The sequence below is a fragment of the Mustela nivalis genome (genome assembly GCF_964662115.1).
Source record: "Mustela nivalis genome assembly, chromosome: 18".
NCBI lineage: Eukaryota > Metazoa > Chordata > Mammalia > Carnivora > Mustelidae > Mustela > Mustela nivalis.
In genome coordinates this window covers 42,129,885-42,154,256 of record NC_139037.1, presented here as the reverse complement: position 1 = coordinate 42,154,256, position 24,372 = coordinate 42,129,885, and the positions used below count along the sequence as shown (strand labels likewise).

The window sequence follows — 24,372 nt, the reverse complement described above, 5'->3', positions numbered from 1 at the left end:
CCTCTCTGCCTACTTGTGATCTCTGTCTGTCAAATAAGTAAATAAATCTTAAAAAAAGAAAAAAAAAAAAAGAAAGAAAGATCCTGAGCTATTGCCCTGCACTGAAGCTGCCTTCTTGGGAAAGAGCTATTCTCGACCTCAGTCAGTCCAAGCTAGCAGCTCGGCAGCTCAAGAGAGACCAGTAGCTGATCACAGAGCATAGCAAGGACATTGATAAAAAACTAACATGTCTCCCTCCAACCCTGAGGCGGCCTATCCTGCACTGGGCCTGGGATCAGCTCTACTCAGCCAATCAATGACTTAAGGGGGAACTTTCTTAACTCCAGTGGATGCCCAGATGATAAGCAGACACTGAGACACTGAAGCCCAGAGGCTGGGAGGGACAGAGGGAAGAGGAAAACCACTTTTTAATTTAATAAGCATTTACTGAGGCTCTTCCTGAGCTATGCTCTGAGGTGAACAATGCTGGGAACACAGCAGTGACAAAGACAGCTGCAAGCCCTGACTCACAGGCCTTGGTCCAGTAGGGGTAGAGAGACCTATCTTCAGTGACAGCCTGGGGAATCAGTGGAGACTCCTGGTGATCAAGAGGGCTTCCCAGAGAATTTATAAGGATAACCAAGGGAATACTGAGAAGAGCATTCAAAGAAAGGCAAGTGAGTGCATAGACAGATGAGTGTGAAACAGACTGGGGAGTGGGAAGACAGGGATGGAAGGGTAGGCAGGCCAGATGATGCCATCTTTGTTGCCAGGCTTCATGGGCTGGACTTTGTGCCAAGGGCCCTGGGGAGTCAGGAGGGTTTCAAGCAAGGGAGGGACAAAGTCAGGATTGGCTTTTGTAAAAGTCCCCTGGCTACCTCATAGTGAGTGTACCAGAGCGGGGAGATGGGCTGGGAGCCCAAGGGAAGCTAGAGTAAGGAATCGCCACAGGCCGCTGGAGCATGGTAGGACGATAGAAACGGAGGAGGGGGCTGGTGAGAAGGACAGTCTGGAAGCTGAGTAGATGGGCCATCCGGCTGAGAGGCTGGATGGGAGGGAGACACTGAAGGGCGAGGCCCAGGGCCCTCGCTTGAAGAGGGGGGGCTCTGAGATGGTGCGGGGAGGAAATGCAGTTTTGGGGAGATACAAGTGTGGGACCCAGTGGAAGGTACGGTATCAGAGGATTTCGAGGGAGCGGTGTCCAGGACACGTGGGGCCCGTGGTGGTGGTGAGAAGCGTGGAAAGAAGACAGCCAAACAGGGATCAGGAAGGGCCCACCACCTCAAACAAGTCTTGGGGCAGGCGGAAAAAGCGGGTAACATGTACCGCACAGCCGACAGCTCTGGGGTGGATATCGCTTTCTCTTCTTTCGCATCACGCCAGGGCTGTGGGGGTGTCTCTCAGAGGAGGGGGATGCTGCGCAAGCGCAAGCCACCGAAGCGCATGCGCCCCAGGTTCCCGCTCCACCGTGCCTGGGTCACGTGGTAAGCACTGCTGGAGCGCAACGGTAGGTACAAAGAGCTGTGGGCTGGAGCCTAGACTCCAGAATCTTCCTAGAGCTTACTGGGCCCTCAGACTAGACCCCACTGCCAGACCTCGGCCTTCCCTCGTATTCCTCCCTCCTTCCCACGCCTGGTGGCCCGCAGAACCTACCCGTTTTCAGACTCCGGTTCCCAGCCCACAGACATAGCCCTCAGGTCCCCTCCCATAGCCCACAGACCCAGAGGCTTCCCTCAACCTCAGTCCGTGTCCGCAACCGTCAGACCCTCTCCCAGCCCGCAGAGCCTGCCTCAGCGCCTTAGCCCTTGCCCTGACCGCCCTTCCTTCCACCCCCTCGTGTAGCTTGGAGACCCTACCCCTTCTCAGGCCAAGCACTCAGGCCCCTCTTCACCAGACCCTTTTCCTAAACCACTAGTGTCCTTTCCAGAGCTCAGGTCCTGTCCCTGGAGCCCTTACACCCCCTCCCCCAGAGAGAATGCCCAGCCCCCAGACTCCCTGCCGGTCTGGTCTGTCATTAGCTCTCCCTGTCCGACCACTTTCCCCATTCAAACACCTAAGAGCAGAGCAGACTCCTCCTGAGTCTCCTCTCTTTCTCACGTGGCCTTCTAGGACTCCCGGCCGGCTCTGTATTTATTGCCTCCAAGAGGTACTATGTTTACTTCCGCCTCCCTCATAAGAAACCCCTAGGTGATCCCTGTCCAGGAGCTGAGTGAGGAGGCCGGAGCCCACAGATGCCCTCCCTGCGCTCTCGCTTCCCCATGGAGCTGGGCTCTGTTAGGGATCCAGAAGCCCAGCTGGGACGACTGCATCGCCTGGCCCTGGCTGGGGGCCCAGGATGGGGCCTCACTCGGCTCCTGCGGAGAGGTGAGGGTTCTTTTAGCTCCTGCAGCTATCTGTGGGGTGCAGCTCAAGGGGCTGTGTGGAAGGCGGGCCTTCAGTGGGCCAGTCACCAGCTGTGTACCAGGCACCTACTGCGCGCCAGCCTCTGATGTCCATGATGGGGATTTAGGGACAACCTTCTGGGTCATTGTGAATGAAAGCTATCATGAGAATTTAAGAAAGTGATGAGGATGAAGTAGATACACCAAAAAGGGTGGTTTTATGAGAGCCAGTCATGCAACCCCCCACCCCCCACCCCAGGGTGAAATAGCCACTGCAAAGGCCTTGAAGTCAAAACAAATTGTTAAGTAGCAGCGGAGGGGAGGGGGACTCAGGGAGAGGGTGGAAGCTAAGAGGCACCGCCACAGACAGGAAAGGGCCTCTGAAGTAGTGGTGAATTCTGTTATATTTTGTTCTATGTGTGATGAGAAGCCATTGGAGTTGTAGGGAGGAAATGAACATCTAATTTACAATTGATTTTTGTAAATCGATTGTGTTTCTGGCCACTTTCTGAACTTAATAGTTGAAATTTTTTACTCTTTTACAGTTTTTGTTACCCACAGATGATTGACAGTTTGGTCTCAGCCCTTTTAGCTCTAATTCTTTTTTTTTTTTTTACCCCGTGTAAGTTGTTGGCCAGAACCCCCAAACTTTATTGTCAATAGATATCTCTTTCCTTGTTTTTTTGTTTTGTTTTGTTTTGTAATATTTTATTTATTTGTCAGAGAGAGAGTGAACACAGGCAGACGCAGAGGGAGAAGCAGACTCCCTTCCGAGCAAGCAGCCCGATGTGGGACTCGATCCCAGGACGCTGGGATCATGACCTGCGCCAAAGGCAGCTGCTCAACCAACTGAGCCACCCAGGCGTCCCTCTTTCCTTGTTTTTTATATTAAAGAGAATTAATCTGTATTTCTGCATTAAGTATTGTGGGTGCTCTGGGGTTTTGGTATATAATTTTTATAAAGTGAGGATGTTCCCATTTATTCTTAGTTTTTTGAGGTATTTGCCACCCCTCAGTCATAAGTAAGTATTGAATTTTATTTTTATTTAATTTAGTGACTCATCATTTACATATATCACCCACTGCTGATCATAACAAGTGCGCTCCTTAATAACCATCACCTATTTAGCTCATCTCCCCCCCCTCCCCAACTTCCCTCCATCAACGCTCAGTTTGTTCTCTGTCATTAAGAGTCTCTTATGGAAATTTTGAATTTTATCAGTTGCTTTTTCTGTATCTACTGAGTCAAGTGTGATTTTTTGTTAATTCATGAATGTGTTTTCTATGATTTTCTTATGTTGAATCATCCTTGATTTTGGGGAATAAATCAATTGGATAATCCCTTTTACTTTATTCAGGGGGTTAGCATATATGATCATAAGTGGAATTGAAATACAATTTTATTTTTGGTTCTGGAAACTTATGTGGTTTTGGAATTAAGGTCATTCTAGCTTCATAAAAAGAGCCTTGCTCTCCCTCTCTCTCGCTCTCTTTTTTGGAACAACTTGTGTAAGATTATACATGAAATGATTACGGTTGTAATGATTATCTATATCATGCAGTGATTTGTGTTTTAAGACCCTTCTATAGGCAATACACATGCAGAAAATCAGTTAGAATGCCTTTGAGAAAGAGAGTGGGCTACTGGCTAAAATAGAAGGCAGTAAATGTGACATTCAGATGTTCTTAAAGGACCACCTTTAGAGGAATTTTGTGACAGTAAATAAGCTGGCTTAAGCCAAGTGCTTGATTGATTTTAGCCATATCTGCCTAGGACATAGGGAGTATGCATTTGCCCTCAGTAGGGAGAGGGTCAAGGGCCTCAAGGAAGAAGAGTTCAGGATAATGGGTGTGGAGAGGAGGGGTGAGAAGGAGGCTCTGAGCAGGATGGTGGGGGGAGGGGGTTGGCATAAGTGCAGTGCAGAGGAGGTTGTTTCTTGGATCCAGCTCTTAGAAGCAGAACTCAAAAATAAACTTGAGAGATTTCCTAAGAAAATCCAAGAGTTTGCTTTTCTTTTTCTTTTTCTTTTTTTTTTTTTAAGATTTTATTTATTTATTTATCTGATAGAGACAGAGCAAGAGAGGGAACACAAGCAGGGGGAGTGGGAGAGGGAGAAGCAGGCTTCCCACTGAGCAAGGAGCCTGAGGTGGGGCTTAATCCCAGAAGCCTGGGATCATGACCTGAGCTGAAGGCAGACGCCTAATGACTGAGCCACCCAGGCATCCCAAGAGTTTGCTGTTCTTGAAGAATTGGATGCTGGCCACATGGGACCCATGTACATACACTGCAGTAGAGCTGGGTGGAGGCTGCCTTCCCTGGACGGTGCACGAGGCTCCTGTCAGCCGAGGTTCTGAGAAGTCCACATCCCCCTTGCTCCTGGGGAACTTTGTGTGATTTTTGACACTTCTGGGGTGGCAGATGGGTGTCAGCATAGCAGGTGGTTTTCATCCCTTGTTGCAACTCTGTGGGCTCATTAACGGTGAGCACCTTGTTGAGACAGATCCTGAGTAGAGTCCCCTGTAATTGGAGGGTGGGGCTTCCAGGGTATACAGAGAGAACCTGGAGTCAAGGCTCACCCAGTCAAGGAGGGACTGCAGGGGCTGGGAATTGGCAGAGGTGTTGCATAGCGGCCCCCAGGACCTCTGCCTCTAGAGTAAAGGGCAGGGACAGTCCTAAGCCTTGTTGCCCCTCAGTTGTCCAGGTGGATGGTGAGAACTCCGCTGGGCAGACGGGGCTCTTCCTCTCGGCGCTGCTGGGCCACAGCTCTGCTGTGCAGCTCTTGCTGACCTTTGGCGCTAACCCCAACCAGTGAGTGGACCGATGGCGGTGCCCCCACCGCTCCCCGGGGTCTGAGCCCCAGAGAGCCTGAGAGCCAGGCTTTCCTCCCCAGACACCCACTCCCTCATGACATCCTTCCATCCTGATGACCCTTCTGGCCCCAGTAATCTCCCCCTTGTTCTCTGGATTAACCCCCTCTTGTCCAGCAGGGACTACTCCCATTCTCCTGCTACCTGCCATGCTCACAGTAAAGACCTCACCCTGTCCCCAAGTGACCCTCCTGTCCTGATGTCCACCTCCTATGTTCACCGCAACTCCTCTCATCCCTCAGTGCTCCCATCCTGCCACCTCTTGTCTCTTTTCTGCCTCTTTCCTAATGCATTTCTGTCCTTGTTGTTCCACTGCAGCCGCTGCCTCGATGGCAGCACACCTGTGCATGCAGGCGCCTTCTCGGGCCGCAGCCTGGTGATGCTGCACCTGCTGCAGGCAGGGGGTGACCTGCGTCTGCATGACCAGCAGGGTCGCACACCTTGGGACTGGGCTGAGCAGGGTGGTGCCAAGCAGAGCTGGGAGGTGAGCAGTGGCCCAGGTGGAGTGGGGGCGTATAGAGCTGGTACCTCCATCTGCTTCACTACACACGTTCCCCGTCCAGGTGCTGGAGCTCTTAGAGCTGTGCCGAGCCCACATGTCGGCACTAGTGCATGTCGGTGAGTTGGTGGTCAGTGCATCCCTGGGCCAGTTGCAGGCCGGCTGTAGACACAGCCTGTGTGGCTCCCTGTCCTTGCCGCGGCGGGAGTGTGCAGACAGGTAACTACCCATATCCTAAAGCCCACTCACCCACTGCCCCCAGCTGCCCTATACTTACCCCTGGACTTTCCTTTGCCCCAGGGCACCGAGACGAGAGCGCATCAGAAGACCCCCCCGAATTCCAGCCTTGGGGTTTGGCCAGGTAAGCGGGAGAGGTTGGGGGAGCAGGGAACATCCCTGTCTGCTTTGTGCATCATAATCCCACTCCCCACCCCCAGCTGAGCTGCCTGAGGCCACTGGGGCTGGTGACAGGCATACCCCTTGCGGACCCCAAGGAGCTGCTGCCAGCCCAAGGCGAGCCCGACCGCACCTACGAGAGCAGCTCCCACACCCTCATGGCCAAGTGAGAGCCCCTCCCACACCCCCTGCCTGGCTGTCAGCAGAGTCTGGGAGGTGTCTAGCTCTGCTCCTTCCCTCGTGGGAAGACCCCCATTTCAGATCTGTGCTCTTTCCCCCTCCGGCATTGTCTAGCCTCCTGTGGAGGGGCCACTCCGTGACAGCTCGGAAGCTGAAGGCACCTGAAGCTCAGCCGGATGTGCTGTTGGCTGACCTTCAGCACTGCAGGTATACCACCCCCAGCCTTGCTCTGAGGATGGCCCAGTCCCCCAGACCCATCTCCAGTCTGCCCTCCGGACTCAGGTGTCTCATAAACAGGAGGCCAGGAGTGTGGCAGTGAGCCACAGTTACAGTTCTTCACTTCTGGGCCCGCACCTGGTATGGAGCCCTCCTACTGGAGTGACCACCCCCCACCTTCCTCCTTTAAAGTGGGTCCCAGGGCTGTGTGCTGTGTATTCTAGGTCACAGAGAAGTGACTGGGTGTAGGCAGAGGTACCCCAGATGGGGTATGAACTGGGTGCTGGCCCTGCAAGCCAGGTCTCAGTTTCTCCTCTGTCCGGTGGCTGATGTAGATCAGATGGTCAACCCCTGGCATGTGCTGATGTGCCGAGGAGCAGCCCCCACCAAGCAGGTCAGGGCCTCCTTGTGAGTGGCCTGCTCTCCTCCTGCCCAGCACCCTGCACCACCCTAACCTGTTGCTGCTGATGGCACTGAGCCCCTCGGCCGACCTGTCGGGGTTGTGCCTCCTCTTCGAACCGGTGTGGCTGGGCTCCCTGCATGTGGTGCTGCACCCACGTGGGCCGAGTCCAGGAGGACCCCGTGCTGTGCCGGGGCTGCTGCCTGGCCACCTGCTGCTGCAGGTGCTGGAGGCGCTGCTGTTCCTGCAGGCCCGCTGGCACGCCCACGGTGGCCTTAGCTCTCACGCCGTGCAGCTGGTCCGGCCAGGCCTGGCCAAAGTGAGCAGCCTGGAGCACGGGAGGCCCCTGCACCAACACTGGCTGCAGCCCAGGTGAGCGCCCACTTCCCCCGCCTGCCTCGTATCCCTGTCCCGTGGCCACTGGCTCACCAGGCCCCTCGGCCTCCATAGGCCACAGCAGGGCTACTCCCGGGGAGGCTCAGGTCCAGGGCTGCCCCCGCCTCCTGAACTGTACCCATGGCTGCCACTTGAGCTCATCTGCGGTGACACGCCTGCTGCCACCTCAGATCTCTACAGCTTCTGCATCCTGGCCCAGGAGGTGTTCACCGGTCAGTGATTGATCCTACACCCCAGCCCTGCTGAGGTCGTCCCCTGGGTCGGGTCCCCCAATCATGCTTCCTCACAGGACAGCTGCCCTGGGCTGGGAGGAAGGGGCCTGAGGTGAAGGCTAAATTGGAGGCAGGTGAGAGCCCGGCCCTGGATCCCCTGGTGCCAGCCCCCTACCAGGCCCTGGTTCAGGCTGGGCTGGGCCTGGGGCCAGCCGACCGCTGGGGCAGCCTGCAGAACACTCGCTACCTGCTGCAGGAGGCCATGGCCCAGGTACGGGATATGCTGGCCGGCCGGGAAGTGACTGTGGAACCGTAGGCCGGACCCACATCACACACTCAGCTGCCTTTCCCCAGGACTCGGTTCCTGATGTGAGCTCCCGGATGCACTGGACCACACGGTGCCCTGCATCTCAGGATTTCCTACCAGGTTAGAGGACACGGAGTGGGTGGTGGCTGGTGCTGAGCTCAGCTCTGTTCCCCCCATTCCAACCAACTGGTCTGTCCCCCCAGACACACTGTACTGTGAGGTGGCTCCCCGAACCAAGATTCCACCCAGGCCTGTACCCCCTGTGATGTCCCTAGGCCTCTCCCCATGCCAGGTAGGAGCCAGGGCAGGGATGTGGAGGACCAGGGGAGTTATGGGACACTGGGAAACCCATGACAGCTCCTGCTATTGTCTCCACAGGCCCTGAAGACTCCTGAGGTCACAGGCCGCAACAGAGTCCAGAGGGCCTCAGCCTGGGACTCAGACAGCAGCTTGACTCTAGGCAGCAGCCCGAGTCCCGGCTCCAGCCTCTACCCAGGCTCCAGCCCTGCAGCCCGGGTCAGCCTGCACCACTGCCTGGAGCCCAGCTCGACAGTATGGATCCCCCCAGGGCCCTGTGCAACCACTCAGTTTGTTAAGCCATGAGCCCTCACCCCAGTTGTCACCAGCCCATTTCCTCAGCTGCCTCGCCTTTGACCAGGGACCCCTCAACTGTCCTCTCACTGACCTGTGCTCCCTGACCAACCTGACTTCCCCAGGGCCCTGCCCTACACTCCCAGCCTGCAGGACAGTCTCCCTGCTGGGGACCAGGGTTCTGTGGAGCAGTTTGAGAGGAACTCAGCCAAGATGCCAGCCCTGCTGGACCTTCCCGCCTTAAAGCCCACCCCCTGCCTGCTGACCCACAGAGAGGCCTCCCACCCTCTTGGAGGCTGCTGGCAGGGGAAGGCCCTGAGGGTGGGTGAGACAGAGCAACTGGAGCCTATCCCCTCGCCCTCCTCCCCCTTCCAGGCCCATCCCGAGCTCCAGGGCTACTGGGTGGCAGCTCCAGCCTTTTTCCTCTGCAGGAGCCCAGTACCGAGCTGATCAGAGGATGTCTCTTCTCCAGCCTGCAGAAGTGAGAAATGGGCCCTGCTGGGGGCCACCTGGGGCCCCTTCCTCATCCCTGTGGTGACCCTGGCTCCACCCCCATCCCACTACTCCCCAGGATGGACCTGCTGGAGGAGATCATAGCGGAGCTGCGGGGTGGATGCCCACTCGGAGACAAGCCCAGCTTTGACCCTGCTCCTGAAATCGATTCTTAGAGAGCCTGTGACTGCCTTTCTGCACACACCGCCCCTTAGAGCCTCCCAGGATGGACTTCCCATGCGGCACTTGCTGAAATGATAACGTGATAAAGCAATCCATCTGTCTCTGCCTCTTTGTTCCCTGAGTCTGGCCCCAGTATGACACTACTGGCCGTGTTTTCACCATTTTTATTCATTAATTTTGTCAGATGGTTTAGTGGGAAGTGTGGGGGGAGATGGGCAGGAGCTGTTCCCCAACCCCCTGTGCACAGGTCAGGACAAGCTGGGGGCTCCTGGGAGAGGGAAGACAGGGTGTTGGCCTAGCCCTCAGATTTGTGCGGGAGCCCCCAGGAGGGGAAGTTGGTGGGAGGATGGGTGTGCCCTTCAGCCCGGAGTAGGGAAGCTATAAGAGGTTAGGGACCCACATCAGAAACATGTTACAAAGTTAGAAACCTGGGGTAGGGGTCAGGAGCTCAAGAAAATACAAAACAAGGGATTGGATTGGGTCAATATCAGTGTGGGGGAAGGGAGGGGAGGAAGGTCTCTCCCAGCTGCGGCTTAGCAATAGCTTCGGGTCTGACCCTCAGAATGGAGGGACCAGCTGGGAGTGGGGTAGGGGGGTGGGGGACCAGCCCCCTCCCTTCCTTGCCCCCCATTCCTATACAAGGACCCTCGGTGGTGCTCGCCCCCCCTCCCATAGGCTGGTGGGGCTGCCCTGTACAGCAGGAGAGGCTCTGGAGGGCCCCATGGCGCAGGTACCCTGTGAGGGGTGTGGGGGCCCCAGGGGGCCCTCTGTTTCTGGGGTAAGCGGGGGGCTGGGGGGCCAGGATCTGAACGGCTCCGGGGGTGTGCAGGAGGGGAGGAGGAGCTGGAAGAGGCGGGTGAGGGACCCCTGGCCCCCAGAGCTAGATTAACATACAGAGGCTCAGGCCGGGTAGGGCGCCTGGTGGGATGCTGGGGGGCTGAGTAGCCAAGGTGGTCATGGGGAAAGCACGAAGGGGGGGGTGGGTAGCTGAGCAGGAAGTCAGGGGACCTGTGGAGTGGTGGCGATTGGCCAAGCAGGCCATATGAGGCATTGAGCCTATCTGGGGGCATAGAGCGAAAGGGACTCCAGGACCTAGTGGGGCCAGAGTAGGGGGTTCCCTCACCCGTCTCGATTTCATAGTATAGGTTCTCTCCCCTGTCAAGTGGTGCAGGGGGACCTAAGGGGCTCCTCCAGACCGGGGCTGGGGAGCTGGGCTGGAAGGATGGGGAACCTAGGGGGTACAAGCCTGGTTTGGGGACCCCAAGGAAGGGCGGCAGGCACTCCCGAGGGGCTGAAGAGAAGAAGCCAGGAGTAGGAACCTGTGGGGGGACAGAATACAGGAACCGAGCTGCCATCTGTGGCTCATCCCCATACCCCCTGCACCCTCCACCTCTCCTGAGCTGAGCACTGACCTGGGCAGGGCCTCTGAGTGCCCTCCTTGAGGTCCCGGGGGGCCGCTGGTTCCTCACCAGGCTCCCATCACTTTGTTGCCTTGGTAGGGAGGGTGGGGGTCCAGGAACCCAGGCACCTGAATGGGCTAGGGAGTTGGGGGCTGGCCCAACCCCTGAGGTCCCTGGGGGCTCACTGCCCACCTCCAGCGACAGTGAGCGGTGGAAAGGGGAGTGGGGAGCAGAAGGGGTGCTCCCATGCTCCTGTTGGCTCTGTCTCTGGGCCACCTGCTGAGCCCGCTCAGCCAGGGCCAGGGCCATGAGGCGTGCTGGGTTCTTGGGGGGTGGGGGTGGGGCCCCCCCAGGGCGCAAGAGGGACAGGGGTGGGGGCAGCAGCGGTGAATCCATACCAGGACCTACACAGAGAGGAATGGGAAGAGAAGTCAGCCAGGCTTGGATGCACCTTCAGGGTTCCTAAGGGCATGGGGTGGGCAGAGCAGGACTCACCATGCTGGCCTGGGGCTCCCCGGGGAACAGGCAGGGCCAGCTTGCTGCAGATCTCCTGTTGGCAAGTGTCACTCAGCTGGGCCTCGGCTCCGCGCAGCAGCAAGGGGATGAGATGGGGCCGCAGGCCGGGGTTGGGGCTGAGGGCCGGCGTTGGGGTGACTGAGGCAGGCGTTCCCCCGGCCCCCAGCAGCTCCAGGACAGCAGGTGGCACAGATACGGCCAGGGGTTCTGAGATGTCCAGAGCGGTGGGCGAGGCAGGGCTGGCGGCCCCACGGGGTGAGAGGGCCTGAGGTGTCACCTTAGGTGGGAAGGCGGAGGCAGGGGCTGGGGGTGCCGGGCTGGCAGGAGGTGCCGGGTCCCCTGGCGTGGGGCTGCTGCAGCGAAAGGTAAGGGGATCGAAGTCGAGCCCCCGGAGCCCCTCCAGGCAGCGGGGTGGGCTAAAGTCCAGCTCGTCACCATCATCTAGCCAGGCTGAGGTTCGGTGTGAGGGTGAACCAGAGAGTGCCGCCAGCCCAGCTGCTGAGGATCCGGAGGACGAGGACTCTGAAGAGGAGGAGGATTCGGAGGAGGAGGAGGAGGAGGACAGGCTCTCGCAGGAGCCAGCAGGTGCCGGGCCCACAGGGAAAGCGTCACTGCTGGAGTGGGGTCGCCGGAGCCTGTGCAGCCTCTGGAGGCCTGGAAGGGGGGCAGTTAGGTGTCAGGGGTCAGAACTTCATAGGCATATGGCAGTAAGGATAGGGTACATCACCCAGTGGGCTAGGCTGGGGAAGTTACACGAAGGGGCATTCCCCTGGGTAGGGTCCCAATGGCTGCAAATCCAGGCACTGTTCACACGCAAAATGAGAAAGGAAAGAGATGGCAAGGCCATGATAAGAATTGTTCTACCCCCAAAGGCCAGTCTGACATCTGACAACCACAAGGCTTGTGAGTGGGAGACCAGCGGGACCTCCCGAGCTCTCACTATCACTATCAGGAGTACAGACGTGACTGGTTTTTTTTTTTTTTTTGGGCAGGGGGCAATTGGGCCTTGTCCTGTAAAGTTGAACATGAGCAAGGCCCACAGCGTGCCCCTCCCCTCGTTCCTGGGTGCCTGGAACACTCTCCAGAGTGTGGTGTGTAAGGAGTGCTCCCCAAAGCCCCCAAGCCCTCGGGAGGAGGATAGACAAGTGACTTGGGATGGGAGAGCCGCACATGAATACCAGAGAGCAGCTAAGAGGCACAAGGCTGAGCAACACTCAGCCACGTGGTTGGCAGTGAGCGGGAAGTCAAGTTCCGCATCCAGCACCCTTTCTTCGGAGACCTTCAACATTTACAAAACAGCTAGGACTGTGCCATATGTTACACGGAGGCCTGCAGGGGATAAAATCTTAGAGCAAGGAGATGCTGCCCATGGAATCCAGGGCTGCCTCTGGTGGGAAGGAGCTTGCAACCAAGGGAGTGGGGCTCTTTCACTTCTGGCCAGTGGGCTCACAGGTGGTCGTTTCATTACTTAGATTTTTTCCCAAAGGAATAAATAAAAACCTGCAAGGGCCCTGCCTGGACCAGTGATCACAGAGCATCATGAACCAAGGGTGACACTTTTTTTAACACACTGAAACTCATGTCCAGATTAGGAACTAAAGAACATCAAAAAGGAACCCCAAACCCACAAATTTGAAGTACATTTAGAGGCCACCCCAGGGCCGCCAGCCCTCCCAGCTCCTCCACCAGGCCGGGCCTGGGCCACCTGGCGCTCACCAGCCCCGCTGGCCTGCGATGACAGAGACTCCTCGCTTTTGGCAGATCTTAGCGTGACTGTGTCAGGTCGGCCACCTGCGAAAAGAGGCAGGATGGGCATGGGGCACTCCAGAGTGCCTCCCCTCCACCCCAACTCCCCACCCACTGCAGCCTCTGACCTGAAGGCTGCGGGGGTGCACGGGTGCCCCCCAGCCACGGTAAAGGCTTCTTTCGGGGGATGCTGGGGCCCCGGCCCAGTGCAAAGAAGGTCTTCCAACTGCTTCCCCCTGGCTTTCGCTGTTTCTCGCCTCTCTCCCCTTTCCTCCTGGGGTTTGCGGGAGACAAAGGAGAGAGTCAGAGGATCTGGGGCCTCCAGGCTGGCCCTGTGCTCCCCCAGCATTCCACTCACCTTTCCACAGGTGAAGCTGGGGCCTTGGGAGTGGTGGGCTCGGTGGGAGTCCCCAGCCGGCCCTGGGTCCGAGCCTGGGCTTCCTCCAGCGTCAGCAGGCGCGTGGAAGGGCCGCTGCCCGCAAGGGACTTGGGCCTGGGGAGGAGGCAGCGGCCTGAGGAGTTGGGAAAGGGGGCAGCTGTCAGCTCTGGGGGCCTCTCAAGGCCACAGGCAAAGCCAAGCGCCACAGCCCAAGCCCCGGCCCCGCAGCGTGCCCACCCGGGCTGGCAAGGCAGGGGGCCAGGGCGGATCAGGCGGGAATGGGTGGGCAGCAGGCAGGTGAGGAGGAGGAGTGAGGCAGGACGAGCTGATGAGGAGGCAGCTCCCGGCAGCCAGCGAGGGCAGCGGCTCTGGCTTCAGTTACCTCGGGCCAGAGGGCCCTCCGACGTGCTGAATCCTGATTGGGCTGGGGTCCGGGGTAGGGCGGGGAGTCTGGGTGGGGCCAGGGCGGGGTCAAGTCTGGGGACCTCCCACCTCCTCCCTGGTGGCCCCAAGGCCCCAAGAGCCCCCGGGAGCTACAAGGGGTGAAGGAAGAACGATGTCCGGGCCAAGAAGTGGGGATCCTGAGCGTAGGAGCTGAAATGAGAAGGTGGGGGGAGGGGAGGGAGAGGCCGGGGCGGGGTCCTCAAGGAGCCAGGAGGGAGGTCCAGCTTCAGTGGGGTAGGGATAGGGCTGGGAGCCCACCTGCCCTCCCACTGCAGCCCTAACAATGAGGGGGCAGTAGCCAGGACATCAGGGGGTGGGATGAGCATACCTGCAGGGTCGAGGCCAGCAGAGGTGAAGGTGTCACTAAACAACACATCCACATGGGTGAGCAGGAATTCCACCACCACAGACTGCACCCGGACCTCCCGGAAGGCTGCTGCTCCACCCAGCCCCACAGACTCCAGTTCCATGGACCTGGATGGGACAAGGGGGAGGGGTGCCAGGTGCTTTGAGCCCAGCTGGCAGGTTCCAGCTAGGCACGATGGGAAGTCAACGGAAGAAATGACAGTCATCCAAAACCTCTGACCTCATCAAAGTGATCACATCCAGAATTGGGTTCTCAACCTTTCCTCAACCCCCTCCCTCCCTGCCTTCCCCATCTCAGTGCTCAGGCCAGACACATCCGGGTGATGCTCCTGACCCCTCTATTTCCCCTCACACCTACATCCAGCCTCTCAGCAATCCCTGTCTGCTTCATCCACAAAAATCTCTCCAGATTCTAAACTCTTCTCCCCCACTTTCCCCACGGTGGCCCAGCCTCTATCCTCCCACTCCTGGACATCACAGCGGCTCCTCCCTGGGTTCCCAGGTTATCCTGCCCCCTGCAGTCTGCTCCGAGCCACAACCAGAGGGAGCCTGTGACCCCATCAGGGCCCTGCAGGCTCAGAGCCTCCCCTGCTGCACCTCTCTCCTGGCAGAAGCAAAGTCCTTACCATGACCCGGAACCCAGAAGTTACTGCTCTGGCTGGTCCCCTGTCATCACTCTGACGTTGTCATCTCCTCCCCCTCAACTACTCACTCACTCCCTTGCTCCCTCCTGCCACCCTGGGCTCCCTGCTGGCCCTCCAGCACAGAAGTGCCTTTCCAGCCTCCAGACATTGGCACTTGTGTTCCCTTAGCCTGGTCTGCTCCTCCCCACAAGTCCACATGGGTCCCCACCCTTGCCTCCGGCAGGTCTTGACTCAAATGTTACCTTCTCAATGGAGTCTTCCTCACCCACCTTATTTAAAATTGTTAAAGCTTCCTTCTCTCTCTTTTTTTTTTTTTCTTTATCCTAATAGTTCTTATATCCACCATCTCACGGACCACTTAATTCACGCAGAGCAGAGAGCTCTTCTGTCTTGGTCACCATCAAATCCTCTGGGGCTCACTTCTTATGAAAGCCTCGCCTGCCCCTCTAAAATTTTCAAAATTCCATGGCCACATGCATCTCCTTTCCCTGCTTTGTCATCTTTCTCCTTGGAACTCGTCACCATCACACCACACTCTCTAGTTTTCTTGTTGCTAGTTCATTGTCCGTCTCCCCCATGAAAATGTGAGCCTAGGAGCACAGGTTCTTGCTCACTGTTGGGTCCTGGGTCCCTTGGCTGAGAACAAGAGCCCGCACACAGGGGGTCCTTAGGAAGTATGTGTGGAATTAAGTGAAAGAGAGAACAGAAGCTGGGTGGGTTTTGGGTGGGAAGTGTGGGGCCGACTTGAGGCCCAGCTTGTGGAAGGAAGCTGAGGGGTCAGGCTGGTGGGCTGCCAGCTCACCGTAGCAGGTTGGGCGCCCAGACGATGGCCAGGTTGCGGGCATGCATGCTGGTGTTGGCACTGTGTCTTGCCATGCGGGCCAGGTGCCTCAGCAGGTACTCCAGGGTCCTGGGGGTGGCAGTGGAGGACGACACCTGAGCCTCAGCTCCCATGGGACCCCCCCACAGGCCTTCCCTGCCCCTTCTGGCTTACCTGTAGTGAGGCGGGGGCAGCTGCTGGATGACATCGTGGACACGCACCAGGCGCTCCTCCTCCCCGGGCACGGACATGGCTTCCTGAGAGGAAGCACAGGCGTGACGGGGGCTGGGCCGGGGCATCCCAGCACCCTCCAACCTTGCCAGCTCCCTTACTCACGCTGAACTTCCCGTAGAGCTGGTATGTGAGCAAGGGATTCGGCAGCTCCCGGAAGTAGAGCTTGCAGAGGGAGGACACGCTGTGGATGTCCTGCAGGAAGGCGGGGCCAGACAGTTCAGGGATCCTCTCGCTGTCGAACTCATGCCTGAGGCCACCAGGTCAAGGAGAAGAAAGACTCAGGTCAGAGCTGACCCACCTGGCCATGTTCTTCCCCCACCTCCCAAATGGTCCACAGACAGAAGCAACTCTCTTCCTGTGCTGGGCTCTTCAGAGGTAGTACCTTACAGAACTCCCTAACAACTCTGTGTGCCCCACTGAGCGTGCCCCATTTTACAGAGGATGACACTGAGGCTCAGGTGGGAGGTGCTCCTGCTTGTGGCTACCCGAGGTCATCTGAATACAGAACATGATCACGACGCTACTCCCATGAAGTTGTCATTCTCCTGGCTTCAAGAGGTCACTGGAAAATGTGGCCAAAATCCTAGCAGCCCCTGCTCAAAACTTTCTGGTTGTGTCCACTGCTCTTGGGTAAATGCCATCTCGTGTGACCCTTTCTTTGCCTCATCTCGCAGAGCCCCAGGCTCCATACTGTTACCTCCCGCGCCTCCTGTTAGCCCCAGGACTCCTGTCTCACTGCCTCCCACCTTAGACGGTTCACGCTGTCCCTCCCCAGCTCAGACCCCTTCCTCTGAGTAAAAGGCAAAATCCTAACAGTATCTGAAAGGTCCATTTACTCCAGGGACATGAGCTCCTGCTGCTTTCCCCTGCACTCACTGTGCTTCAGCTTGGCTGTCACTTCCTCAAGAAAACCCTCCCTGCCCCCAGCCCCAGTCCGACCCCACTCTAAGCTCTCCTAACCGCCACCCCCCCCCCTCCATAACTCTGTGTCCCCAGCACATGGCACAGGGCCTGGAAGAGAGATGATGCTCAGTGACTGTTTGCGGAAGGGCTTGGTTGAAGGCCCTCACCGTAGCCTCTGGATGTTGGATGACACTCCTGAGAGCCGGTAGATTCCATCCACCACCCCATGGGCCTCGATAAACTCAGAGCAGCAGCGAAGCACCTGGGGCACTGGGAGGAAGCAGGGGCTCAGGTCTGGGCAGGCTGTAACGGGGCGGGAGAAGCGGGCTGGGCAGGTGGACATGGGGCCTCACCATCTTGGCCTGAATTACTGAGGTGCTCGCCAAGGTCACAGCCAAACACCCTCTGCCGCAGGATGCCCCGCTGCCGCAGCCGCTGCCGAGAAGGGCGGGAGCGCATGAAGGTTCTGAGGAGGCCCGCCAGCTTCCCACGTGGCCGGGGCACAGCTGTGGGAGTAAAGGCAAGTCACAGAGGGTCAGTGTGACCACTAGTCTTATGGTGGGTGGGGTGGGCAGGGGCCTGCCCTCTTGTCCCATTACCTGAGGTCAGAGAGGAGACACCCTGGGGCGTTGGGACACCGCACTGGGGACCATCAGCTTCTGTGGGGTGAACAATGGGTGGAAAGACTGGATGATGGGCAAAGAAGGCTGGGAAGCCTCCCCATTTTGTCCCTGGCACTTACCTCCCTTCAGTCCTGGACCAGGCCGCTCCGTAAACAGTTCCACACACTCACTGGGGAAGAAACCGACCTGAGGAGGGTTTGGGGTCAGTGAGTGGGCCACCCTAGCTGGCGCGGTGCCCTGGCCCTCCCATCCACCTGAGCCAGGCTCACCTGGAAGCCTCGTTTGCCCCGCCACCAGCTCCGATCCTCAGTGGGCGGCATGTCGATCACGGAGACAATGTCTCCCACCTGGGAGAGGGACGGTCATTGGAGGAAGGGTCAGAAGGGACAAGGGAAGTGGGGAGCCCAGCCGGAGTCTGCTTCCCCATAGCCTCACCTCGAAGGACAGCTCGTCTGGTGCCTGGGCTGTGTACCGCTTGATGACGTGCGCGGCGGCCACTGCGGGGATGTTGAGGGAGGCCTCCTCACTGAGGAGCAGGCGCCGGCCATGGTTGTCCAGCTGAGGTGGGGAGAGACCATGAGGAGGAGACAATAAAGGCAGAGAAGTTTCCTCCAGGCCAGGAGGAGGCCACTACCTGTCCCCCACCTGAGAGCCTCTGTTGGTCAGAGCTATGGGTCAAACACCTAAACTCTTGTCCAACAAAGCCCCTCCGCCCTTCTCATGTCCTGGGACACCCCGGTGCCCTCATCCTCCGTAGCAGACAAGCTCACCTACTCTCTGAAAACCTGGTTGGAGCCACTGTGGGCCCGGTGTTCTAGGAGTTACAGTCATACCTATTTCTAACTGATAGATCCTGAAATGCTTACATGCGCACAGTCCAATGCCTGCTCGCTTGCTCACACACACACACACACACACACACACACACACACACTCATTCTCCCTCACAGGCATGCCCACACAGACACTGAAATACCAGGGCCTCCTCCACTCTGGCTCATTTCTTTCCTGCACCCACACACACTTGCAAACTGGTCCTCGCTCCCTCCCAGCTCCAAGCCCCCCTTCCTGGGCGCACCTCCATCCAGGTGAGCACAGGCCCGCAGTTGAGGTTACTGTCCACCAGGCCCGACAGGGTCTCCAGGTACTGCAGCAGCAGGGGTACCAGCATCTGGGGGCAGGTTGTCGGGGGGCTATTGTGAGGGGACCTTGAGAGAGTTCGCTGCCCTTCTCTACTGCCCTAGCTCACCTCTAGGCAGGGCTGGGATTCAGCCTGAATGCATGGTGCCGCTCCACTGGTAAGCACTGACCTATTTCCGTATCAGTTAGTAAATGGGCTGCCAGGCTCTGTGTGCCCGCACTGGGCGGGGCCCCGCTGACTCTCCCACCGAATCCCCTGGAACACCTCATCATCCTAAAACTGAAAGGAGCCTCCCTGCTGCAGCTTCATCATGGGCCTCTCCCTTCCGACTGGTTGGAACCTGGGCCATAGCAGTGTTTAAGTATTTCACTATCCTCTCTTGACGGCTTCCCACATTGCTCAGGAGGACACACCATAGCTGGGGGGCAGGGGGCTGAGACAACCAGCAGGTTACCTGGGCAGCTCTGGCACCCTCTGGGGGTGGAGGGAGCTCTGGGAGGCAGGAGAACCTCCTGTCAAATATGCACCGGTGTAGGTGGGCATCCAGGGATCGGAAGTCATCGTAACTTCGGAGAACTGGCCAGGAGCGGCCCTGTGGGGGCAGGAGGGACAGAAAGGACCAGTAGTCCCATTACACTGAGCTGGAAGCCACAAAGACCAATCTGTCAGGCCAGATGAGAAGGGGGTGGCCTCACCTGACAGGTCACCTGCACCCCAAACACCAGCTCATTCTCTCCAGAGAAGCTGGGGCCTTCGCGCTCTGGAGATAGCAGGAGCTGCAGAGGGAAACAAAGGCCCAGGGAGGGGCCTCACTTTTGTTCCAGTCCTGATCTTTCCAGGTGAGCACTATCTAGAGATGGGTCTGCAACCCTGGCCTTGGCCTCCCTGAGGGCAGGGCCTGGTAATGTCTCAGAGTACAGCGTCCTGGCACAGAGCCTACACCTAACAAAAGGTTAGGTGAATGAATAAAGAAATGAACGAATGAATGAACCGTGCTCCCCTTCCGCCCTGTGACTCTTGCCACTGACTGCTCAGGTGGGAGGAGCACCTATTCCTGAGACAGGTTTTAAGGGTAAAGTGGCTAATATTGCTTCAGGGCTGGGGAGGCTCTCACCCTCCCACCTGGTGCAAAGCCCTCATACCTGAATATGGCCAAAGTCAACATTCTCGTAGTGGAAATGGGCACAGTCGGCCAGCCGGGGGAAGGGACCTCGAGGAGCCGAGAGCCTGGGGGACAGGTACACATCACTGGTGGCTCCTGCATTCAACCCCCCTCCTAAGCTGAACCTCACCCTCATCTCTCACCTTTTCCCAGGCTTCCCCTTCACACTGGGCCCCCCAGTGTGAGGCAAGGGCTGCACTGAGCCCTCCCCTGGGCCATCCAGGCTGTCAGTGCTGCGAGCCTGTAGAACAGAAAGAAGAATCAGAGGCCTCCAGAGATGGGAGCAGAGAGACAACGGGAGCATTGTTATCTGTGAGCCTGGGCGCAGAGGCCCGAATTGCTTCATAGGCTGCCCTAAGCATGGAGCAAAAGGGTAGGTCAAGGAGAGGTGAGAGCAACTAAGGGTGGGCCTGCTTCTTTGTGTGTGGTCTGGGGTGGGGGGCTGGAAGAGCACAGCCTGAAGGTGAGGGAGAGAGAGCACATGCTGGTACCATCTCTCCCTGTTTAAACCCCTCCTTTAGCCCCTGCGGAGTATAGTCATGCCCCCATGTGCCTCTCCACACCTTTTATTGATGTCTGGACAATCACAGCTCCCATCTTATCAATCTTCCTGCTTCCAACCTCTCCCCTCCTGCCAGCTTCTTCACAGCAAGCGCCAGTATAATTTTCATACCATACATATCTGCCTGTCTCTCCACAGATCATAGACCTTCAACGGCTCCCTGTTATCTTCAAGATAAAAGTCTGAATTCTCAGGTCTGTTTACCTCTCCAGTCCCATCTTCCCCCTTTGGCCTCCACTCTGGAAGCTTTCAAACTTCTAAGAATCCAACAAAAGCACCATCTTCTCATTTCCTCCTAGGCCTTTGCAAAGGTAGTTCCCTCTGCAGGGAACACTCACTCTTCCTTATGCTTTCCATAGGTTCCGTCCTCCTCATTCCTCAGGTCTCATCTCTCTCATTCCCTGTCCTGGAAGTGTTAGCCTGCTCTTCTAGACTCCTCTATCCCCTGAGGTTCTCCCATCCCAGCCCTGAGCACTCTGAGATACCACAGGTGACAAGTCCATCTCCCCCCACTGGACTGTGACTTCCCCAGGATCAGCGACCCAGCACAGAGCTGGGCACAGAACTGATGCTCCTCACAAGGAAGGTTGAGCCTAATTCTTCTCTGGGTCCCAGTGCCCACTCACACAGCAGGAGCTGGGTAAGATCTGATGAATAAATTAACCAGCTGCCAGATCGGTATTTCCCAGGCCAGGCTCTAGCCACTCCCTCCTTCATATCCCTGCGACCCCAGGTTCATCCTTGGGTCTCACCCTCGGTTCTGTCCCTCTCCAGCCCATGAAGCTCCCCAAGGCAGGACGGGACGTGAATTTCTTTGCGTCTGGAACATGGGCTCTGCCAGGAAGTATCAGGGAATGTCTGTTAAGTGAGCGAATGAGGGAATGAATGGATGAATGAGCAGGAGCAGCATGGTGGGAGGAGGAGATGGTGGGGAGGGAGGGTGAGGACAAGAAGATGGAGAAGGACCCTAGGATCTAGCCAGAGGTACACTGCTAGTGTGGGGTTGGGGTGTAAGGGCAGGGGAGATGCTGGAAAGGCCAAGGCTCAGGCCGATGGAGGGGTAGGGGAGGGTTGATTGAGAGGGAGCAGAACGTAGTGAGAATGAGAAGAAAAGGGTCAGGCTGAGGATGGAGCCGGATGGGGGTGGGGCTCAAGAACAAGAAGGGGGCTGGTGGTAGGAGGGGGAGGGGGCTAGCCAGGGAGGGATGGAGGTTGGGAGAAGAAGACGCTGAGGATGGCTGTGGGATGGGGGATGGCGAAGAACCCAGGAAGCTTCGGCAGGTCCCGGGGAAGGGGCAACCGGCGGTGCGGGTCCTTCCCGGGACTAGCCCATCCCCCCAAGCCTGGGTCCTCGGCCACTGTCACCTCCATCCAGGGCGTGGAAGGGGATGCACACTGAGGGGGCGGGGCCGGGTTAAGAGCTCGGGCCCAAGACCCGGGACGAGAGGGACCTCGACGAGGGGTGAGGGGCGGCGCAGGCCGCGGGCTCGGGCGGGGCCGGGGGCGGGGCGCGCGGGGCGGGGCCGCGTGCGGACAGACTGACACGCAGACGGACTGACGGCCGCGTGGGCCCCTCACCACCATGGTAGCGTAGCCTCTTCAGGCGCCGGCTGCGCTCGACCCCTCGCTCGTCGTCCTCGTCGCCGCCGCCGCCGCCATGGCGACACAAAGGGGAGGGCGCGAGCCGCGCGCGGGCGGCTGCAGGCCCCGCCCCTAACGGCTGCCCGTGGCTTCGGCGCGCGCCCCACGGAGGCGGGGGCAGCGGGGACGCGGCGCCGCTTCTCATTGGCTCCACCCTTGGCCTTAGGGCGACGCCCCGCCCACCTGTCGGCTTTTCATTGGCTTAGGCTTCGGTCCCATCCCTGGCTCGGTGCCTTCGGTCCCGCCCAGCGAAGTTTGACAGCGCCGCGCCCATGACTGCTCTTCATTGGCTCCCATTGCCCTCCTGAGACACACCCCTAGGTTCTTTATGCTTTGCTTCCTACACTTCTAACACTAAGCATTGAGCCCTCCCCTTAGTCCACTCTCAGTGACCAGTCCTCTGACACTTTTTTCCCCCTTTGACACTCTTAGTTGGGTTCTTCCATGGCCTCAGAGCTTTTCTCCATCCCCAGGCAGCTTTTCAACGTTTCAATCCTGTAGCTCCAGCTTGTCAGTCCTAACCCTGACACCGCCCACAGAATACTGAGGGCATTTGCCCATGGACGGTTTTCACAGACTCAGATACCCTGCCTGGGACGTTATCCTCGGCCTTGCCCTGCCCACTGGATATTTGCCCTTGCCTCCTGCTCTACTGCTTCTTGCAGGCCGGCCTCCAGCTTTGACTCCTTTTTCCTAGGAACTGGTTTAGCCCGCAATGCCAGAAACAAGACCACACCTCCCATAAAGCCAGTCCCAATAGCTCTGCCTCTGACTTGAGCCAGGCCCCAAAAAGGCTATTAACAACGCCCTTTCCGAGAGAACTTTTCCCCTGGTCGTGTTCTCAACAGGGGCCCGCACCTCAGAGAGCACCGCTTTGATTTATTCACTCTTTCAAAAACTCTAGTTACTTACTTTGTGGCTACATCAGTAACAAAACAAGGGAAAATATATCCTGCTCACATGGGGCTCAGAAGCTGGTGGGAGAAAACAATGAACAAAATATTCAAAAATATAGCAAATCAGAAGGTGATAAATTCTAAGGATAAAAAATTAAGCCAGGATTGGGGAAAGGGAATGCTGAGGAGGGCTCAATTTAGAGTTACTTATTTCAGCTTATTGAACTTGCAGACTTCACTCCCATTGCAGGGATTTCTTACATGATGTTCCCGTTGCCTGCAGTCTTTAAAATGACTGCAAATTCCTTGACACTGATTTCATGAAAAGCTGGAGTCTGTGTCCTCTACCCCTTGACTCTGAGCAAGACTGACAACTTCAACCAACAGAGAATAGTGGAATTGACATTATGCTATATCTGAGGCTAAGTTGCAAAAAAGCAATGCATCTTCCTTTTTGTCTGCTGGAACAACTAGCTGTAGAGCTTTGTGGCATCATGTGAGAAGTGCACCTATGGCCAGGAAGCCATGCTTTGAGGAAGCCCAAGCCCTGTGGAGAGACCATGTGTAAGCACTAGAGTATACAGTTCCATCTGAGCACAGCCTTGGAGTCATCTGAGCCCTGGTGCCGGACTTGTAAGTGAAGAAGCTCCAGAAATTCTGTCCCTGGTTGTCAAGTCACCTTTGCGTCTTTCTAGCTGAACCCCTAGACATCATGGAGTAGAAATAAGCTGTCCCCAACTGTGCCCTGTCCGAATTTCTGATTCACAGAATCCATGAACAATAAAATGATTGTTTTATGCCACTAAATTTTGGGGATGATTTATAATCCAGCAATAGTAATTAGGATGGCCTTTTGTCAATGAGTTAATTCCTACCTGTCTCAGCTTAAGTTGTAACTTCCTCAGAAATTCTTCTAGGCTCCAGTCACCCCCAACTAGATCAAGTTCTGCTACTATAAACATCTTTTATTTCTCTTTATATCTAAACAGCAATTTCCTTTTTTAAAAAAATGTCATTTAAATGTATGGTTTGTTCAAAAAGGTTGAAAACAAATATATACCATGTCTATGATATACAGAGCTACTTTTTAAAAAAGATTTATTTCTTTATTTGAGAGAGGAGCATCAGCAGGGATAAAGGCAGAGGGAGAAGCAGCCTCCCTGTTTAGTGGGGAGCCTGACACGGGACTTGATCCCGGGATTCCGGGATCATGACCTGAGCCAAAGTCAAATAAACACTTAACTGACTGAGCCACCCAGGAGCCCTCAGAAGCTACTTTTAACAGAAACCCGTTCTATCCTCCCTTTTTAATAAATACAGATATCAAAATAATCCTAGTCATAAATTCTCCCAATATTTTATTACGAAAAGTTTCTAACATATAGCAAAGTTGAAGAATTTCACAGTAGACACCCATATACCCACCACTTAGATCCTACCACTGACATTTTACTGTATCTATTTTATATCCCGGTCACCTATTACTCTATTCATTCTATTCCAGTAGTCTCACTATTTTTTGGATATATTTCAGAATAAATAACAGATATTGGTATACTATCCCCTAAACACTTCAGCATGCATATCTTTAACTAGAGTTCAATATTTGCTTTTATTTTGAGATCAACTCTACCTACAATAAAATTCAGAATTTTCACTGAATCTTGACAAGTGCATACACCCGTGTAACCAAAATCCCTACTCAGTAGGGCAACTGCACTTTTTACATGGCAGCCCAGGGCTCCAAAGCACACAAAAGAGAGGGGATGCTGGGCCACCAGGTGGAAATTGTATC

At 56.6% G+C, this 24,372-nt stretch overlaps 2 protein-coding genes across 8 annotated transcripts; one reads left to right on the top strand and one right to left on the bottom strand.

Annotated features, from left to right (window-relative positions):
- The first annotated feature begins 36 nt into the window (after nt 1–36).
- LOC309852372 (inactive serine/threonine-protein kinase TEX14-like) lies at nt 37–9,203 on the top strand. Of its 3 annotated transcripts, none has more exons than XM_082708775.1 (16): nt 37–1,486; nt 2,157–2,343; nt 5,055–5,169; nt 5,547–5,712; nt 5,792–5,946; nt 6,028–6,088; nt 6,165–6,289; nt 6,418–6,510; nt 6,956–7,291; nt 7,370–7,527; nt 7,605–7,798; nt 7,882–7,954; nt 8,038–8,126; nt 8,213–8,386; nt 8,857–8,906; nt 8,997–9,203. In XM_082708775.1, the coding sequence occupies exons 2-16, from the start codon at nt 2,211–2,213 to the stop codon at nt 9,091–9,093; spliced, it is 2,019 nt and encodes a 672-aa protein (XP_082564901.1). In that variant the 5' UTR covers nt 37–1,486; nt 2,157–2,210; the 3' UTR covers nt 9,094–9,203. The 3 variants fall into 3 exon arrangements, with proteins under 3 accessions (XP_082564901.1, XP_082564900.1, XP_082564902.1); XM_082708774.1 differs by having other exon boundaries at nt 2,089–2,343; XM_082708776.1 differs by having other exon boundaries at nt 37–2,343; nt 7,784–7,954.
- A 45-nt stretch (nt 9,204–9,248) lies between these two features.
- On the bottom strand, nt 9,249–21,788 carry ARHGAP33 (Rho GTPase activating protein 33). 5 transcript variants are annotated; one of them, XM_082708772.1, is made up of 23 exons: nt 21,619–21,766; nt 20,793–20,874; nt 19,622–19,719; nt 19,459–19,543; nt 19,012–19,092; nt 18,771–18,908; nt 18,254–18,346; nt 17,611–17,733; nt 17,445–17,522; nt 17,295–17,361; nt 17,152–17,211; nt 16,906–17,058; nt 16,720–16,822; nt 15,752–15,896; nt 15,590–15,672; nt 15,398–15,505; nt 13,914–14,059; nt 13,121–13,274; nt 12,891–13,036; nt 12,733–12,807; nt 10,996–11,670; nt 10,513–10,904; nt 9,249–10,419 (listed from the first exon to the last, which is right to left on the bottom strand). In XM_082708772.1, the coding sequence occupies exons 2-23, from the start codon at nt 20,817–20,819 to the stop codon at nt 9,634–9,636; spliced, it is 3,816 nt and encodes a 1,271-aa protein (XP_082564898.1). In that variant the 5' UTR covers nt 20,820–20,874; nt 21,619–21,766; the 3' UTR covers nt 9,249–9,633. The 5 variants fall into 5 exon arrangements, with proteins under 5 accessions (XP_082564898.1, XP_082564897.1, XP_082564899.1 ...); XM_082708771.1 differs by having other exon boundaries at nt 20,793–20,898; nt 21,619–21,753; XM_082708773.1 differs by lacking the exon at nt 20,793–20,874 and having other exon boundaries at nt 21,619–21,788.
- Nucleotides 21,789–24,372: the final 2,584 nt, after the last annotated feature.

Coding starts and splice junctions, on each gene's coding strand:
- LOC309852372 (XM_082708775.1), top strand. CDS start 2,211: ATGCCCTCCCTGCGCTCTCGCTTCCCCATGGAGCTGGGCTCTGTTAGG. Junction 7,528..7,604: donor GGCCCAGGAGGTGTTCACCG/GTCAGTGATTGA, acceptor GCTTCCTCACAG/GACAGCTGCCCTGGGCTGGG. Junction 8,127..8,212: donor TAGGCCTCTCCCCATGCCAG/GTAGGAGCCAGG, acceptor TTGTCTCCACAG/GCCCTGAAGACTCCTGAGGT.
- ARHGAP33 (XM_082708769.1), bottom strand. CDS start 20,819: ATGGGCTGGAGAGGGACAGAACCGAGG. Junction 16,823..16,905: donor CAGTAATTCAGGCCAAGATG/GTGAGGCCCCAT, acceptor GCTTCCTCCCAG/TGCCCCAGGTGCTTCGCTGC. Junction 13,275..13,913: donor TGCTGGCCTCGACCCTGCAG/GTATGCTCATCC, acceptor CCAACTCCTCAG/GCCGCTGCCTCCTCCCCAGG.